A 19,359-nucleotide genomic window follows, 5' to 3' on the forward strand; every position below is an offset into this window, starting at 1 on the left:
AAACTGCGGCTCGAGGGTTGGGCTAGGGCCAGTGATTGCCTACCCGGCCTGATTGTTTTTTTATTTCTTGTTTTTTTTTTATTTCTTTTTGGCTTGGACTTATGGGGACAAGAGCTGGGCAAGGGTTAGGGCCAAGGCTGGCCCAGCTCGGGCTCGATCAGGTCCGTTACGACCCTTATTAAAAATGGTGTTGGAAATCGACTCGAGCTAAGTACTCGGCCCTGCTCTGGCTTGAGCCAAGCTAATGGGCGGTGCAGGACTTCGTCGGGTAAAATAAAAAAAAATAAAAAAAGAGAAGAAGAAACCCTCACTTGCTACTGCCTCCTGTTGTTGTCTATAAAAACCATAATAAATAAATAAATAACAAGCTGAAAAGAAGAAACAGAAAAACTCGTTTCTAAACATGTGGAGCAATTAAATTCCAAAAAAGTGAAAAGAAGAAACAGAAAAACTCTTTTCTAAACGTGTGGCGCAATTAAAATCCAAAAAATCGAAAAGAAGAAACGGAAAAACTCTTTTCTAAACGTGTGGCGCAATTAAAATCCAAAAAAAGTAAAAAGGAGACGTACAAAAACTCGTTTTTCTAAGCATGTAGAGCAATTGCCTCCAGCTGTTAGTTGCATGCTTTCCCTTTCCTGCTTGTCTCAGCTTAGCTTGCTGTATCGAGGAAGTTTTTTTTTTTTGGGCTAGTGTTATCACATTTTATCGTCAAACTAGAACGCGATTACATTACTCACTCATTACATCATTCAAAATAGAAACAAAATCCATAGAAACAATTCCTTTAACCAGTCTATCAACAACACCGTTCGATTATCTAAAAACATGATAAAATGATAAAGACAAATCCCCTTCCAAATTAACCACTTGTACCCAGATCGACCGCATTAGCCAATAGACTATTTGTTCCTTGTTACACCACCTAATTACATTTTGGAAATTACCTTCGACCAATATACAATGACCCAAACTGATGACTTTAATAAAAAGTAATCTTTTGAGCAAGGCTTTGATCTTAGCCACGTAGCTGTGACAATTCCAAAAGGTCCGGCATAAGCAAGAATAATTGATCCAGTTCAATCTTGTACTGGACCTTCATTACCAGCACAACCCGGATTATCGAGAGAGCTACCATCAAAATTTAGCTTTAAACAACCTTGTACAGTGTATCCATTTACCAACTGGTCTTGTCCTAACACTCCTAGAGAACACCAAATCAGCTAGATTAAGTCGTACATCGATCTCGCTAAAACCTCTCCCATCAAAGAAGTTAGGTTTAAGGAAGCATCGGCTCTTTGGTTGTTTTACCATCAAGGGCCATGAATCTTGCTCTGATTGTTAATTTATTATGAATATTTACTAGAATCCAATAAAAATGAGTAAAAATTAAGTTGAATCCTCTTTTCTCACAAAAATCTTAGAACCCCTTTCGTTCTAACTCGTTCTATTACATTTATTGTTATTACAAAAATACCAAGTTCAAAAATCATAACGGAAACTAAAAAGTAATAGCAGTAAATATAACGGATATATACATAATCCCTTTTTTTTGAGAAAGTATCTAATGAGATCATTTACCTTTTAATACAAGGTTGTCACAATAACTATGACTATTGGATGTGAAATTGAGTGGCTGCAATTATTCCATTAACCAAGCTCAAACTTTAAGAGAAATTATATCGAATTTTGTGACACATCTAATTTATCAATTTTCACATCAAATAGTTGTTAAAAATTATGACCATCTTGTACCAAAAGTAAATAATCTCATTGTATACAATCCCATTTTCCCCTTGAATCTATGGCTAGAAAAATATTGATGGGCGAGAAAGCTTGCCCAATACTTGCTAGAATTTGGGAGCCCAATCATAGACAACGCCAGTAAAGAGAAGATGGGCAGAAATGGAGAATTAGGAGTTACTAGAGAATGGGCAGAAATGGAGAATAAAGAGTTATCAGAGAAAAGATTCAGGTCATTAAAAAGTGGTCGGAAAGAGAGAAAAATCCCGCATTACATGACGGCCTATTTTTTCAAAAATTTTATTTTTTTGGATTTTTTTATTTTTTAAAATTTTCTTAGGGGGTTTCTTCGTGCACATGTGAATGTTCAGTGGAGTAAAGAGGTTCATTTGTTAATAAGCACATTGATATGATTATAATCTAGCACATTAGCTCACTTCTCGAGTAATTAACTCAACTTTGTCGATGGCAAAATGATTTGCAAGCTAATTACAGCTTTTAGGTGGCATAATCAAACGCAATGGATGGATAATAAATAAAAAAAAAGTGACTGATCGCCTTTGTCGCCTAAAAGAATTCAACAATACATGAGTTGCACGACAAAGGGAAATCAGTTTATGCGCAAGGATTAGAAGAATATCAAAGAAAAAAGGAAAATGTTTATATAAGATTATCACCTTAAGCTGTTGAATTAAGGTGCACATCAAAAATCTATCCGAAAGGTTATTTTTATGTTTTCGAAAGCCATTAAATTGATCATCACGACATCGAGATGTGTGAATATAAAAAAAAAAAAGAGATTTTCATCTTGTATATATCTGCTCGATTTAAACTATTTTTGGAGTTTGAAATTTTATAATTAGATAAAAATAGATTCTTGGGCCATTGTATAAATTTTGACATCAAAATTGCATATTATAATAAAGGAAAAAGTTTATATTAGGATGCTACCTTATAATGTAGAACTACGGATACCCCTAAAAAATCTATCAGAAAAGGTAGTTTTAATATTGAAAATTTTTTTGATTGATCATCTCAACATCGAGATGAACGACTATGAAAAATAAAAAAAATTTAAGTCTCAGAAATAATGCATTTTACAACATATTATCTACACTGTCCATTGATTTTCATATGTTTATAGATCTACCTGATTTTAACCATTTTTTAAATTTAAAATTTTATAATTAGATATAAAAATAGATTTTAAAATAATCTTCAAAACATTTCATATCAAAATTATATACCATGATAAAATTTGAAGGTGCACCTTATCTCTACACCTACGAATTAAAGGTGCACCTTATCTCTACACCTACGGATGCATCCGTATGCCAACTGCAGCCTATAATAAAATTCAAAGTTGCACATTGTTTAAGGTTGCAAACCTAAGCAAACCATACATTGACCGACATAAAGTGTAAAGCATCAAAAAAAATATATATATATATGACCGTTTGCTCCCATATCATCTCTGGACATATATATTGGTTCCGGTTTGTATAGAGCCGAGGCTCTAAACAATCAAAATAAAACATACATTCAAATAATGTCGAGAAATGTGGTTTTAATACTGAAAATTTTTGTAGATTGGGCAGGTCGATAAAAGCTTAAAAATTGAAACTTGTTACAAGATGTACTATTTCCAAAACTTGAAATCCATTTTTTTCTCATCCATATTCTGATGTGGAGATGATCTCTTCTAGTCAAATTTTTGAGGTGGCATCTAATTTGATTGTGTAGAGCCAAGATGATCTCTTCAGGTGAAGTTTTTGAGGTGGCATCTAATTTGATTGTGGCCAACATAAAGCGTAAAGCGTCAAAAAAAATAAAATAAAATAAAATGACAGTTTGCTCTTATATCATCTCTGGACATATATATTGGTTCCGGTTTGTAAAGAGCCGAGGCTCTAAACAATCAAAGTAAAACACACATTCAAATAATGTCGAGAAATGTGGTTTTAATACTGGAAATTTTTGTAGATTGAGCAGATCGATAAAACTTAAAAATTGAAACTTGTTACAAGATGTACTATTTCTAAAACTTGAAATCCATTTTTTTCTCACCCATCTTGATGTGGAGATGATTTCTTCTAGTGAAATTTTTGAAGTGGGATCTAATTTGATCTTGAAAAATGATTATTAATCTTAAAAAAGATTATATGAAGCCTAGGCTTCATGGAAAAAGTAAACATGAATTCCAAAAAAACCTACTAGAATATTTAATGCCCCAAAAAATCTCAATTTGATGTGCATATAAAGAAGAAAAAAGGGACTTTTAGACTTAAAGATAATGCAACACATTATCTACATTGTTTATTCTAAGGGTTAACATATATGTTAGATGTGTACCATTGTTGGATAGAAGTTGGGAAAGAGTTCCAAGTGAAATGTTTGCTATAGCCACTCTCCAACATATGATATTGTGAGCCAAGCAAGCAGACTGTGGCCCAAAAACCTAGCATATAAATTAAACTGTTTAAGTTACTAAATGGGAAATTCACCTATGTGTCACAAACGCAATACAATTCAATTTACTATTGGCACAAAATAATAATTAAGCAGTATAGTATAGGAAAGATGACTCAGCTTTATAACCTGGGCCTGGGCCTGGGCCTAGGCCGAGGCCGAGGCCGAGGCCGAGGCCGAGCTGAGTATGAGTAACTCGGCCAAAGTTGGGCATAATCAGGCTAAAAAGTATTAAAAGAATTAAAAATACTAAAAAATATATTTAAAATAAAATTAAATGAACACATTTAAATGAAGTTAAAAAAATTATGGAAAAATGGATATTGAAAAAATAAAAAATAAATTGTGATGAAAGAAACAATAAAGAAAGATACAAAAATAAAGTACTCATAACCAAAACACTTCTCAATTTTTTCCCAATTTTTATTAAAATAATAGAAAACGTAAAAAAAAATTATGTTACACATAAATTTATATATATATATATATATATATATATATATATATATATTTTTTTTTTTTTTTTTTTTTTTTCTTTTTTTTTTTTTTTTTTTTTGAATTTTTATAATTTTTTATAACGTGCAATTGACCTATCGCTTGTCCGACAGAATCGATTTCGTAAAAAAAGTATGCCCACTTGGAAATCATCATCAAGACCCACTTATAAATCATCAACAATCTTATATCATTCACTCATAATAGGCTATTTGCCAAGAATAGAATAGGAGAGAGAGAGAGAGAGAGAGAGAGAGAGTCATATAAGGTGTATACATCAAAGATTATTGTAAATATGAATAAATCAATTACTTTCTATTACAGGATCTCCCCGGTGAGAGAGAGAGCCGTGAATACATCACAGAAATGGACTATGGACAAATGGTTATTAAAATTTACAAAGAGAGATAATCATTTACTTCCTACCCTTTTGATGAGAGTGAAAAAATCAGGCATAAAAGGCATGAGATATGAACAAATCATCTGCTCTCCTCTTCTTTCACAGTATTCTCTCTCCTTAAAACAGAGAGACACTCTCTCTCTGCAACCCACCCAAAATCTCAATGGCTTCCAAGTCTTCTCCTGATTTACTCAAAATTTTGAGTCATCAATCAATCAAGTAATCTTTCTCTCTCTAGAAATCAGCGACCTCACAATTATCTTTCTCTCTCATCCCCACATTCCAAGACTCACACTCAGGTATACTCTGAAGCACAGGCCTCCAGCCCCTGTGTTTATGACCATTTGTGTTCATGAGCTGCTCGATCATCTGATCAACGGACATGCCATGGAGCTCCATCTTTCCTAAGAGCTCCTCAAGCTGCTTCTTACTGATCCTTATCTTCACCTCTTTAGAGTCCCCACCATTCTTCTTTTTAGAAAGAACCTCTTCTTCTCTCTCTACTTTCGGCTTCAGAACAAGCTTTTCGGCTTCGTCGCAGCCCCATTCCTCATCTTCCCAGCCCTCCCATGAAGAACTCTTCCTAACACAATTCCCCATGTCCCTCTCTAGGGCCTGAAATGATGGGAGGAAGGGACTGGTTTTTTTGTGTTCCTCTCTCTAAAAATGCTTTCTCTCTCTAAAGCCTCTGTTGCAAGGATGAGGATTAAGAATTGGTGAGGTGGGTTTCGTTTTATATGTTGAGGGAGATGATTAGTTCAAAGGCGGACGTGAGGGAGAGAGAGATGGCCGACGTGAGGGAGAGAGAGAGAAACCGTCAAAGGGCACAAAGCCAGATCTCGTGTTACTTCGGATAATGGCATGGAAGCTGAGTTGGCCGCTCGGCTCGAACCACTGTTGCCTGACTCAGTCACCGCGTGGCTCACGTCACGAAAGCGACTTGCGTCCTTCTCACTTTGTCTGCTCCAAGCCGAGCCGATAGCTTTGTTTAATATAATATATTTGATAAAATGAGATAAATTTGATTACTGCAAGACCATTCCCAACCGATAATGTTTATCTAAAGCCAAAAGATATTATGCTCGTGCGGGAGTAGAATGTCCATTTACTCCAGCGGGTCAAACCCAACCTACAATTAATTTTAGGACCTCAAAATATGCCTCTTTATGTTTTTTGGGGAATAAGCATCTAGTAATTATTTAATGGTTCCCAAGATTTCAGAATAAAAATATTTTCTCCTAAGTAGATCTTCTAATGGAGGGAGTAGAAGTAAACTACGCTCCCGAGAGAGCATCGTACACATGCTCTCGCCTAAAAACTGTTTTTAAATTTTAGGAGAAAAGATTACATGCAAGTGCTTGGGTTGCGTAAAAAACTAAAATTTTCAATTTAATAGTATGAATTTTGCCTCAATTTGTTTTATGACTTGAAGGTATAAAAGAGTAGGCTTCATTTTTTGCCAAAAAAAAAAAAAATCACAATCACCCTTAATAGTTAGATACAAAATTTAAGTATTATTGTATCGACAAAAGAAATTGATCACACTCTATTTTGATTTTTTCCTCAATTTGTTTTATGACTCCAAGGTATAGACAGCTTCATTTTTGGCAAAAAAAAAAAAAAAAAACAAAGTCGCAATCACCCATAGTAGTTAGATACAAAATTTAAGTATTATTGTATTGAAAAAATAAAGTCGCAACCACCCTTAATAGTTAACTATGAAATTTAAGTATTATGGTATTGATCACACTCGGAACGAAAATTATTGAAGCACTGCAATGCCTCCTTGCTTCCATTTGAGACAAAGGTATATAGTATTATATTTTCTCATAAGAGAAAACATATTTGTAATATTTTCTAGAATTTTAAATTTTGGTATGTAACTTCATCGACCTAGAGATCAACTTCAATTAAAAAAAAAAAAGCTACTTATGTATCCAATAAGTAACATCCTAGAGTTCAATGGACCATGGGTCATCCTAAAGTTCAATGGACCATGGGTTTTTATTGGATACAAACTCAAAATCTAATTTTTTTTATTTATAAATAATTATTTGATGATTCTAAAGTGGATCCTTAAAACTTTAGATAAAAAAACGAGTCTTTCGAAGTCGCTCTTTTGCTTAAAATTGATGACGTTGTCCTTAGAGATTACTCTATATGTGCCTTTTATTTCAAAGTTGGGGCACCGCCGCAGACCTAGGTTAGGTCTAGGTTATTGGACCCGAACCCAACTTGCCAGGTCAGGTTCGCTCTAGATCTAAATTTAAAAGGGAAAAGTTTATGTACAGCTCCGGCTCTAAGCAATCAAATTAGAGCCTACATAAAAAATTTCACTAGAAGAGGTTGTTTTGATGTTCAAATATCTTTAAATTGATCATCTCGACATCAAGATGCATTAACTTGATAAAAAAATGGATTTCAAGTTTTGAAAATAGTGCATCTTGTAATGCATTTTTTGGACTGTCAATTTTTAAGTTATTCAAGTTGTCATAGATATGCTCAATTTACACTATTTTTAAACCTTTAAAGTTTATAATTAAAGATAAAAATATATTTTAAGGCTAGTCAAATATTTTCAGTATTTAAACCACATTTCTCGATACTATTTGAAGGTGGGCTCTAATTTCATTGTTTAGAGCCTCGGCTCTATACAAACCGCACCCAATAAAAAAACATAATGAATTTTTAGTATATATATTTTTATATTTAATAAATACTATAGGTTATAATATATTATGTATATAAATGGTGTATTCTGTGGGTTAGGTCAACCCCCATCCAGACTAGATGAACTCAGACCTAGACCCGACCAAGGCTAGGTCCAAATAAACATAGACCTACCTTGCCAGGTCTGGTATACGGGTTCATACCTTGATATGATCCATGTCACCTTGATCCGTTATATTTGCGGATTGACCAGATCAATTGCCACCCATAGTTTTTACCAAAAGGCGCCACCCATAGTTTTTACCAAAAGGCTGTAACGCTTTATTCTACCTCACATCCTAGTCACCAAGTTCCTTCCTATTGACACCACCCCACTAACACTTTCAAAAAGATTGACGCTTGAACTATTTAAAAAAATAGGTAAAGCATGTCTTCCCCACTAAATTGCCAAAATAATAATAATAATGAGGGCAACTTTGGTGGGTTAATGGCCGTAGTCTATATGAGGCACAACCGTCTTTAGGAGCCATGTTAAATAGGATAACGTATTCTATATTCCTTAGGGAGCATAATTTATTTATACTCCGTCAGTTACATGTCCCACTTGGGAGATGTTTTTCAATTTGAAATTTTGCGAATCATTTAATAATTATTAGATGATTATTCTCAAAAGAAAAAAAAAATTAAAAATTTAGTTTTCAAACACTTAGATCTCACCATTTAAAAATTGTTTGGTCTATAATCAAACTCGATACATTATTTTTCAAGTACATAGAGGTGTACTTGAGATTTTTTTTTATTGAGGTTAATCTATGGGCTAAAGAGGTTACATCCCTAAGATTGGGGGTCTTAAAATTAATTCTAGGTGAGGTTTTACCCCATGGGAATAAAGGGACAATATACTCCCACAAGGGCATAATATCTTTTGGATTTAATAGTCATTCTATTTTATTTTTTATTTTATCCTCTTCTTCATACGTATTTAAATCCATCTTAGATAATTTTATCTGGGATCGTGGTGGTAGCATCCCCACACCCAGTTACCACATCTTGGTGTCCATTCTTACTGCTAATACCCCCAATTAACGCCTTCAAAATATAACTCCCCAATCTATTGGAAAGACAGGTAGAGGCATGTCTTCCCCACTGAATTACCCAAAAAAAATAAAAAGCTTTGAACTACTGAATTCTTGAACTTTTTTTATTACGATGGCTTGACCTAATAACATTTCTTATTGCAATAGTTAAATTATCTAAAATACTAGGCATTATCATAATCATAATCATTATCCAAGCTTTAATTATTAGGGGGTCGCTGCATAAATCATGTCTATCCATTCTTCTTTATCAAGGGTCATATCATTAATAAGACCTTATTTTTTCTCACTACTTATATTCAATGTCCTTTTGGGCCTTCCCTTTGCCATTTTATAGCCTCCTACTTGAACCAAATCATACCTTCTCACTGGTATTATATTAGATCTATGTTGCGCATGTCTAGCCCGCTATAGTTTATTTTTCCTCATCTTATCGCCTATTGAAGACACATATAAGTTCCCTCGTATGTATTTATTCTGAATTCTATCATTTCTTGTCTTGCCACCCATCCATCATATCAACATTTTTACTCAGCTATACTCATATTATAAATATGTTGTTTCTCGACTGCCCAATATTCTATCTCTCTAAAAAAAATAGCATATAATTTTAAAAGGATTGTATAAAATGAGACCATTTATCATTGATACAAGGTAGTCACAATTACTTACTACCATCCCATGTGAAAGTTGATAGCTTGGATGTGTTACAAAGTTCAAAAAAATCTATTTTGAAGTTTAAGCTTGGTCAATGGAATAATTACAACCACCCATTTTCACATCCAATGGTCAAGATTAATGTCTCACCTTATACTAAAAGTAAATGGTCTCATTCTATACTTTCCTAATTTTAAATTCTTGTATTAGTGGCTCTATTCGCATTAGTTATTAAAAAAAAACACAACTCCGCAAGTTTCTCGAGTTAAACCATGAGAGATTTATAAGTGGGTCGCCATTGATGGAGAGATTGACTTGGTGAGTGCTTGTAAGGTACTCCCATGGGAGCACACCATTATTACTTCCATTTAACATTTTAGGAAAATTTACCCACCGTTGAATCTTTTGGTATTTGAGGCAAGAGAAATGATTCTATAGGACCCTCCACCCATGTGTGTAGGACCTCAATTGATCAACATTAAATTTGGCACGAATTTATAGAAAAGCTAAGTCCTACACACAAGTGATAATTTTTTTAAAAATTCGTGCCAACTTTAATGGTGATCTTTTTGGGTCCTACACACATGGGTTGGGGAGGATCTTATAGGATCATTACTCTTGACACAAATCCAAATCACTTGAAATTTGAAGCTTATATTATTTAAAAATAGTGGAATACAATAAAAGCATTAAAAAAATAATTCATACAAATCAGAGGTATTTTGGTTAATTTATTTTATGCGAATTATTTTTTGAATACTTTTATTAGGTGCACCTTGATGAGAAGAGTCGATGCTCCAAATTTCATGTTATTCGAATTTATATAAAAATATTAAAATTATATTATTGAAATACAGTCCTGACCCTCTGATCAGCTCAGATTCAATCTGAGTTGTTGGACTTATACTATTTTCCTTATTTGTTTGTGTAAAACCCACGCTAGGATTATTTATAGGGCTCTAAATTTACTAGGATGTAACTTTTAAAATAGCCACTACTCTAAAAAAGAAAAGTGAAAAAGTTTATATAAGGTTGCAACCTTAAAATGTAGAATTACAGATGCGTCTAAAAAATCTACCAAAAAATTTTGTTTTAATATTGATAAACCCTCAAATTGATCATCTCAATATCGAGATATATTATATAACAGAAAAAAATATTTTGAGTGTCAAAAATAGTTGTTTATAGATATACTTGAATTTTTCCATTTTTGGAGTTTAAAATTTTATAATTAGATATGGAAATAGATTTTGAGATAATCCTAATAATATTTTACACCAAAATTATATATTAATATAAAATTTAGAGGTGCGCTTTAATTGGATTGTTTAAGGCTGCAACCTTATAGAAATCACACCCAACAAATAAAGGAAAAGTTTGAACTATACATTCTCTTGAAAAACTATTGTTCTAAGATTGAATGTGGACTTTCCAAATTTTAGATGGCCAAATCTCAAAATTTATAGCCTCAAAACTTTTCTCCTTTTAGAAAATATCATCTGATTCAAAGTAAATCCTAAAAGTTTGGGAAAATTTACTTACAGACACAAAAACTAATAGGAAAAATACCGAAAGATCTAATTTTTTCAAAAAATTCCGTAGAGAGTCGATCCTCATGTGTTTTTCATATTTTTCAAATTTGCCCTCAGTTTGATATTGGTGCTTCATTTATTTATTTGTTTGTTTTCTTGTACAATAAGATTGTATCTTGTGTTTTATGGCATTTTAGGACTGGTCCAATTTCTTAATTATAGGACATGTATGGAACTTAATTAATCGATCGATCTGACGTTTGTGGCATTATGCAAGTTCTAGAATATAATTTTACTGATCTCACATTTATGACATCGGACCGGTATAAACTTTAGGGGTGCTCCGATTATAAAGACATCGGAGTAGTTTAGAAGTGACCTAAAATTTAGGTCATAACCCTACCATTCGGAGGGGGACGGGAGGGGGAGGGGCAAATTTGAAATGATATAAAAAAAATATAAGAAGCTTGTACATAATTTTTATAAAATTAAAAAAATATTAAAATTTAATTATAAAATACTACCGTGACAATTAGATCGATCCAATCCACGAAACCCATAAGACAAAAAGAGCTTTATCCATATAAATACACGACATGATTACACAAGATCTTTTTCGTTTGCTTAAACTGAAGCCTTGGGGCTTATGAAAAAGAACAAAAATGTAAGTTTTATGGCTCGGCTTGAGCACTTAATAAAACACCGAGCCGAGATATAAAAAAAGGTTCGGCCCCACGTTTACTGGGTCCAGCACATGCAAGGGCATAAAGGCAAGCCACCAAAGGGAAAACCCACCTCGTGTGGTGGGCCAACCCCTTTTCATTAATCAATTTCGAGTGTGAAACCCATAGCGAACCTCGAATCTTTGATACAAGCCTAGTGTGAACACAAATTTGCTTTTGGATTCCTTTCGAGAGGGAATCGATCCAGTTCACACCACTTTGTAAACGGAATGTGTTGAGCCAAAAACATTTCCTACTCTTGCGGGAGTATACTATTGACCTACCAGGGCAAATTTTACATTACGAATATCTTTCCCAAATTTTGAGGATGTAACCCTTAGAACTGGGCACCAACCAACTACGAAAAAAGAAAAGCAGTGATTTAAAAAATGAAGGATCGACACGAAATTGCCTGGTGCGACTTGATAATCGGTTATCCCATCTCGATTATGCATATGACCTAGTCAAGAAGGTAACAGGCGGATTTGCACCATAAAACAACAATTCTCTATGGTAAAAAGATAATCTGGATTGTCGATTTACCGATTTGGACCAGTTTATTGTCAATTTATTGTTTTCTCATGTGTTTTTTTTGACTGGTTCATTATTGTTTCCACACGGTAAAACGGTGAACTGAACCGCCGACTCACCGATCTAGACCGATTTTTGGGGTGCCCAATTCAAGTCACCGATCAGTTTTTCAAATCACTTAAAAAACGTTTTAAGTCCCATTCTCTGTGTGCCTAAAAAACATGGCATCCAAGATTGCATTGTAACCATTTAATTTTTGGAATGAATGATCTAGATATTCATGAACTCAAAACCCAAATTTTTTTTTTGAAAATAATTAGAATTATTTAATAATTATATATTTAAATGGAACTCGAAATTTCAAAAAAAGGAAAAACAAAACAAAAATCTGCTAAGTGTTTTGTTTGAGGGAGTAAATATACAGTATGCTCCCATGGGAGCTACTATATGCGCTCATGTAATAAGAATTAATGCTTGGCTGCTCTCCCTTTCAATTCTGAGTCTAACATGGCTCCTTCGTGGACGGTAGTCCTTCTAAATCTCTTCCTATGTGCTTCGGTTTAGCCAACAACACGTGTGAGAGAGACACGTGATGCAAGGAAAGGGGGGGTAAGTTTCCTATTAAATCGTGTGATAGCCATAACAGGACCTGTTCCATAAACAGGATTGAGGCTTCCAAGCACGTATTAATTAGAACTGGGAGAAAAATAAAAAGAAGTAATGTTGAAAAGGCCAGAATCGGAATTTTACAAAGGATGAAGTTCCTTATGAAAAAAAGGTAAAGCCTCATCTCAAAATCTTGTTTAAGGCTAAAATCTATTCCACTGCTTATTTTGAAATTTATAGCTCAAAAAATGGTGGATCTATGAACACAGCTTTGTACAATGATTAAAAATTTGGGATACTTTTTTTTTTTTTTTGGATGTTTTCTACCATTTTGACAAAGATTAAAAAGTGTTTTGGTCATAAATACTTATTTTTATATTTTTCATATTTTTGGATTATTACGAAAACACCCCCAATCACAAGTTGAATTTTAAAAATCTATGTTTTTACTATTTTTTTAATGTCATTTTTGAAGTGTTTTGCTTAATTTTACTTTAAATATACATTGCCTAGTTTTTTTAGTTTTTCTATATTTTTGTAATTTTTTTACCTTTTTTCTGCAGCTACAGCACTTGGCACTAATTCGATCGAGTTACTCAGACCCAACTCGAGCAATCGGCTCAAGCTAGAACCGATTACTTGGTGCGAGTTGCAATTTCTAACACTGGCTTTGTACAACCAAGAAAAATTTCTCCAAAGTTTCTTCTTAATTGTCTTTTCTAACCGTTTAAAACGAAAATGAAGCCGGACTTTATAGAGAAGGATCACTCACCGCAATCCATGGTTGCTTATTCAAATTAAATGGGGATTAATCAGGGGCCAACTATTTTCCTCAACCAAGTCAATAAATTAAGAGGACACTGCTCATACACTGGGTCACAACTCATTCAATGCAAAATAAATGAGGTGGATGCACTATCTCTGCTTGAAAGGCTTATCACATCGCAAGATAGGGTCCCCACCCATTTGCCAATAAGTTTGGGCATCAATTAGATTTGGAAATGAACTCAGACTCGTGCACAAGCACATGCGTTTCATAACTTCCATTGCTGTTTCTTGGTGACTTCTCTAGGTTTTGAGAGGCAGGTGACAATTGGTAGCCTTAAATATGGGAACCCATTTCATAAATGTTGGTACCTGATTCAAAAGATTCGTTCACCATGTCAATTGGAATGTTTAATAAGTCTATCGGAATCGGCTATGTATCGATGGAATCTCATCATCTGCACGTCATAAATAAAGTTCCTTCCATCCATTTTCTGAGAGCTAATTTTTTATTTTGAGCTTGGTTTTTTAATATATTTAAATCTATATTTATCTCAGCTAAAATTATTTTTTAAAATTATGTTCGTACAATGAGTTCCACATAGCAACATCCACGTGGTATTGTATAATGGATTCTACATAGCATGATCTCATTAAATTTGGGTTTAAACATTGACATGATATTGTATGATGGGCTCTATGTTGTACAACGGTGCTCGCCCTGCCAGGCCGGATAGGGCCAGTGCATCTTCGACTCGGTTCGGGTTGGGCCTATAGGGACAAGGGCCAGGGCTGGCTAGGCCCAAGATCAGCTCTAGCCCTACACTCTCCCAAGCATCTCTCTTCTCTTCTCTCTCACACTCAATTATATCAAATTAATTACACAAGTTTTCTAGACGTGTTTAGCATACATGAAAAAGGCTGGAGAAACTCTTTCCTCAAACCTACCCTTACTCTATTCGAGTTCTACGAGCTGATTCAACCCGCTGAACTTGAGTGTTGCTCAAGGACTCAAGATCCAATTCATCCAGTTTCACTGAAACCTACTCTTCAGTCATTTCAAAGTCTCTTTAGAACTAACAACCAAGACATTCCGGCCATTTCAAACCTAAGAAAGGGCATTACTGAACTCCAAAGAAGGGGGCCAGCCGAAACGAAACGAAGAGAGAGAGAGAGAGATCGTTCATGGCTTAATTGACTGATTGATTTTGGAAATTAACTTCTTTTACTAGTACTCCAGCTATATTTCCCTCGGTTTTCTCTAGGCCTTCTCTGGGGCAATTTTTTTTTTTTAACAATTACAGATCAATCGCAGTTAACTTGCATTCAATCGATTTCAACATTTTCTCGTTTCATCTTTTTCTCATAGGAGCCATTGATTAGTTACTGAAAATATTTCTGTTTTGGATAAACTTCCCTATCAACAGGTATATAAGGCGTCAAATCTTATATTGTAGAAGTAAGATGCGCTATAAAATTCCACACAGAAGAGGTTGTTATGATGTAGAAAAACATCTATAATTCATCCCGACCATGAGATTTATGAATATGAAAGAAAACATGGATTTTAACTTCTAAAAATAATACATATTGTAATACATTATCTAGATTTTTAAGTGCACGTACATCTGCTTGAACTCACAATATTTGATACGTTAAATTATATATAATTAAGGTAGGCAATATATAGTTCAGCCAAATTAAAGGATTTGAGCATGGGAACAACTTTTTCTTGTACTTTTTCAACTGCACCTCCTTTCAAAGTATGAGGTGGACACCTTATACAAAACAAACAGATTGCATATTATCCTGTCAATAGTTTGATCTGCGATATATACACGTTTTTTTTAATGTTTGATCTGCGATATTATAATGGTTTATCTTGCCAATTCCAACTATACTTGTGAATAAAATACAAATGCAAACGTATGTATATATGAGTGTACGGAGAGAGAGAGAGAGAGAGGGGCAGGAGAGAGAAAGAGGGTGGGCTCAAATCTGGACCCAAAGGCTCACAAAATGCCAAAGATTTATCAGTTGAAAGATGAGTAGAATCCAGTCTCTGGTCCAGTTTGGCTCCCATTAATTTTGAATGATACTACTATTCCACTTCGTTCTTTATGAGGACCAGCGACCACCCCAGAAGAGTAGGTGGACAGTCCACGTGAAAAGTTTAAATACGACGACCACTTGGTGACATCAACTTTCCGCTCCTACTTGCTCCGCTCTCCTCACATTAGCTTCTTCGTCATACTTAGTCGCCTCCATCCACTGCCTCTCTACTTTTCTTCGAATCTCTCTCTCTCCTTGCTGAAAGTTTCTCAGTTCCTCTATGTAGCCCCCCTCTCTCACATATTACGTTGTGTTGTGACATATTTCGGCTCTCTCTCTCCCTCTCATCCATTATTCGACAACTTGGGCGAGCCAATTCGTACTCACTTTAGTGTTTTTTTTTAGTTACGTAGATGTTTAATTTTTTTTTTATGTTTTTTGCCAGTATGACAAAGGTTAAAAAGTGTTTCGGTAATGAATACTTATTTTTACATTTTTTCCATCTTCTTAAGTTATTTATAAAGATAAATGATCCTATAAGACCTTCTCCCACCCCCGTGTGTAGGATCCCAAAGGATCACCATTAAATTTGATATGGATCTCTAAAAAAGTCAAGTCTTACACTTATGTGATAATTTTTTTAGAGATCTGTGCCAAATTTAATGGTGATCCTATGAGGTTCTACACACATGGGTGGGGGAGGGTCCTCTAAGATCATTAGGTTATTTCTAAAATAGCCCCTTCATAAATTGATTGTTTCCATCGTAAATTGATTTTTTTTTCAAGATCTATTATCTCACTATTTTTTAAACCTTATTTATATGTAATTTTTTTAGTTGTAATACAAACATATTTTTCCTATTTTTTGTATTTTTCTTTTTTGACCACTTTTTTGCTTGGCTAGAAGTCCACCCAACTTGGGTTGAATTACTCATACTCATTTGTCAGGCATTGCCGAAGCACTCATCTTGACCCACTTAAGGTCCCAACCAGGGACATGGTCAAGGTCCTCTCGAATCCCATAATCAACCCAATCTAGTGAGTCAGTCTGGGGGAGTCTGTAACCCACAAGTCAGTTGGCCCTTCCCGGCTCGGGCACATGCTCAGTTTCGACCCCAATCGGTTCCACACCAAACCTATCAATGTCAGGTCCAAGCAGCCCAAACCTATTGTCCACAATCCTAGCCAAGTCGCGCTGCCACATAAGCTCAAACCTACCATGTGTCGGCTCAACCAACCCAAGTCGCACCACTCATGCAAACACAGTATCCACCGGTCCAGTCCCTCCCGACTATGCCACATGTCCAGCTTTGGTCAACCAAGCTATACCACAGACCCAAGTGGGTCTTGTCCATTACCCAGTCTAGTCAGTCCCAGTCATACCACCAGTCCAAGCTAGTCCATCGATATCAGGCAACCAACAAGCTAGGGTAACTCCAGTTGTCCAATCGAATGCGTTAGCTGACTTGAAGAGTAAACTAAGAAACTTTAAGCATACCTTGGTGAAGATAGGGTTTCCTGATGTTATCCCACAAAAATATTATGTCAAGGGTATCCTTGGAGATGTCGAAATTACTCCCATCGGGTTTTGAATTCCCCCCAATTTGAAAACAAGTTTATGCAATGCGTGACCCTGAAAATCATGTCACCGCTTAACTTTTTCATATTCCATATCTTGAAGATAGACCTTGCCGGCTAAATGCAATGTTTCAGTATACCTTCTTAGGACAACCTCTAACTTGGTTCTGAGAGGTCTAACTCCCGATGAGCTGTTTGAATGTTTTGTCGAGAAATATCATAGGACCAGAGAGCAACCAATAACCCTTAGCGAATTGGTCATAACCCAGCAAAATCCTGGTGGGTTGTTTATGGACTTCATTCATGGGTTCATGGATGCTGCATTAAAAGTCATTAATTACACACTCTCTGAGAGCTCTAGATCAATATGGCTATAGAAAATGCATCTTCTGAGTATAAACTTTATTTCAATAAAAGCATTCGACTTTCACTTGTGACTAAACGCTCGAAATGGTTTTGCAGTATGAGAGAGCAAAGGAAATGGTCTAGGATCAGTCACCAATTATATTGGGGCAAGAGTTGGATGAAGTCATGATGGAACAAGAACTTGACCACAAATAATAAGTGAAGAGTCTGACACCCATCCAAAGTCAAATCAGCAAGGCTTAAGGATACAGATGGAACTCATTCATGTGAAGCCATGTAATATCAGATGATTCAACTATTCCATATGAAGATGAAGAAGTCCTAGCCGATATCAATCTGATAAAGACTGATTAGTCAAGATCGCTACCCAATCCTGAAGATCATCCAATATGGCCTTGGGGCACGGGAAGAAACCGATCCAAAAATTTAGTAAGTGAAGAGCAAAATGATAAGATTTCCCAATTCCATGTTTCTAGGGAATTTCTGAACCCAAATGATGAGAATTTTCTTAGCTCTAGATCTATTTCATGGGGAGCTTCTATAGAATTAGAAAGGGCCAACACACAAAGGATCTACAACTAAAACAGGTGTGGAGCTCCTCTAAGTCTTTTATTTTTCCTGGAACAGTAGCGCTATGACCTAAGTATTAGGTCACTTCTAGAAAGATCTGATGTCCTTATTATTGGAGCATTCTAAAGTGTATACGGGTCTGATGTCATAAATGTTAGATTGGTAAATTTATATTTTAGAACCTGTCCAATGCCACAAACATCAGCCAGTTGATTAATTAAGTTCCAAACTGGCCTGATAATTAGGAAATTAGACTGATCCTGAAATGCCTTAAAACATAGGACACACCCTTCTGTTCAAGAAAAGAAAAAATTAAATTAAATAAAACCGTTCGGATGTGACATCCTAGTAAATTTATTTATTTATGTACTTCTCTTTTTTTGATTAGTGGCTATTTAAGAAGTTACATCGTAGTAAATTTATAGCCCTATAATAATCCTAGAGAGGGTTTTGTGTAAAACAAACAAATATATGACATGATTTCGTGGGAGCACAAGATCTTTTGAATTGCTTAAACAGAAGCCGTATGGCACATCAGAAAGCACAAAAATCTAATTTTTATGGCTCGGCTTAAGCTTGTAATAAAAATCCTAGTCAAGAAATAAAAACCAGATTCGACCCTGGGTTTTAATACGTTGAAGATGTGTATTTTTTTTTTTGGGTAATTCACTGGAGAAGACAGGTCCTTTCTCATTTTTTATGGGTAATTCATGGGAGAAGACAGGTCCTTTCTCATTTTTTAAATAGTTTATAAGTTAGTTTTTTGAAAATATTAGTGATAATGATATGAGCAAGAACAAAGAACCACTTGGTGACTAAAATCTAAGGGCGCCACCACCGCAACTCAGCCCCTTTCCCGCATTCCATGATGCGTGTAGCTGAAACACCTGCAACAACATAAAGGCAAGCCACCGAAGATGAAATCCACCTGGTGTGGTGGCCCACCCACCCTCCATTTCATTAATCAATTTCCAGTGTGAAACCCATATTCCACCTCCAATCTTTGATACAAGTATACTGTGAACACAAAATTGGTAAATCTTTTACAGAGGGAATCAATGGAGTTCACACACCTATTAATAAGCCAAAAATATTTTTTACTCCTACAG

General features: G+C 35.0%; 1 protein-coding gene and 1 long non-coding RNA gene across 2 annotated transcripts; one reads left to right on the forward strand and one right to left on the reverse strand.

The window, feature by feature from the left end:
• Positions 1-4,979: 4,979 nt before the first annotated feature.
• Positions 4,980-5,895, reverse strand: LOC18448068 (uncharacterized). Its single transcript, XM_011630170.3, has one exon. The coding sequence runs from the start codon at positions 5,702-5,704 to the stop codon at positions 5,339-5,341; it is 366 nt and encodes a 121-aa protein (XP_011628472.1). The 5' UTR covers positions 5,705-5,895; the 3' UTR covers positions 4,980-5,338.
• Positions 5,896-15,884: 9,989 nt separating this feature from the next.
• On the forward strand, positions 15,885-18,743 carry LOC148783112 (uncharacterized). The gene is made up of 2 exons (XR_016049198.1): positions 15,885-16,140; positions 17,777-18,743. It is a non-coding gene; the product is annotated as an uncharacterized LOC148783112 (long non-coding RNA).
• Positions 18,744-19,359: the final 616 nt, after the last annotated feature.

This window comes from Amborella trichopoda, chromosome 2, assembly GCF_054954075.1.
Source record: "Amborella trichopoda isolate Santa Cruz 75 chromosome 2, AtrichopodaSantaCruz75HAP2 v2.0, whole genome shotgun sequence".
Classification (NCBI taxonomy): domain Eukaryota; kingdom Viridiplantae; phylum Streptophyta; class Magnoliopsida; order Amborellales; family Amborellaceae; genus Amborella; species Amborella trichopoda.

What these genes read in the sequence shown, in the direction of transcription:
- LOC18448068 (XM_011630170.3), bottom strand. Translation starts at nt 5,704, where the DNA reads ATGGGGAATTGTGTTAGGAAGAGTTCTTCATGGGAGGGCTGGGAAGAT.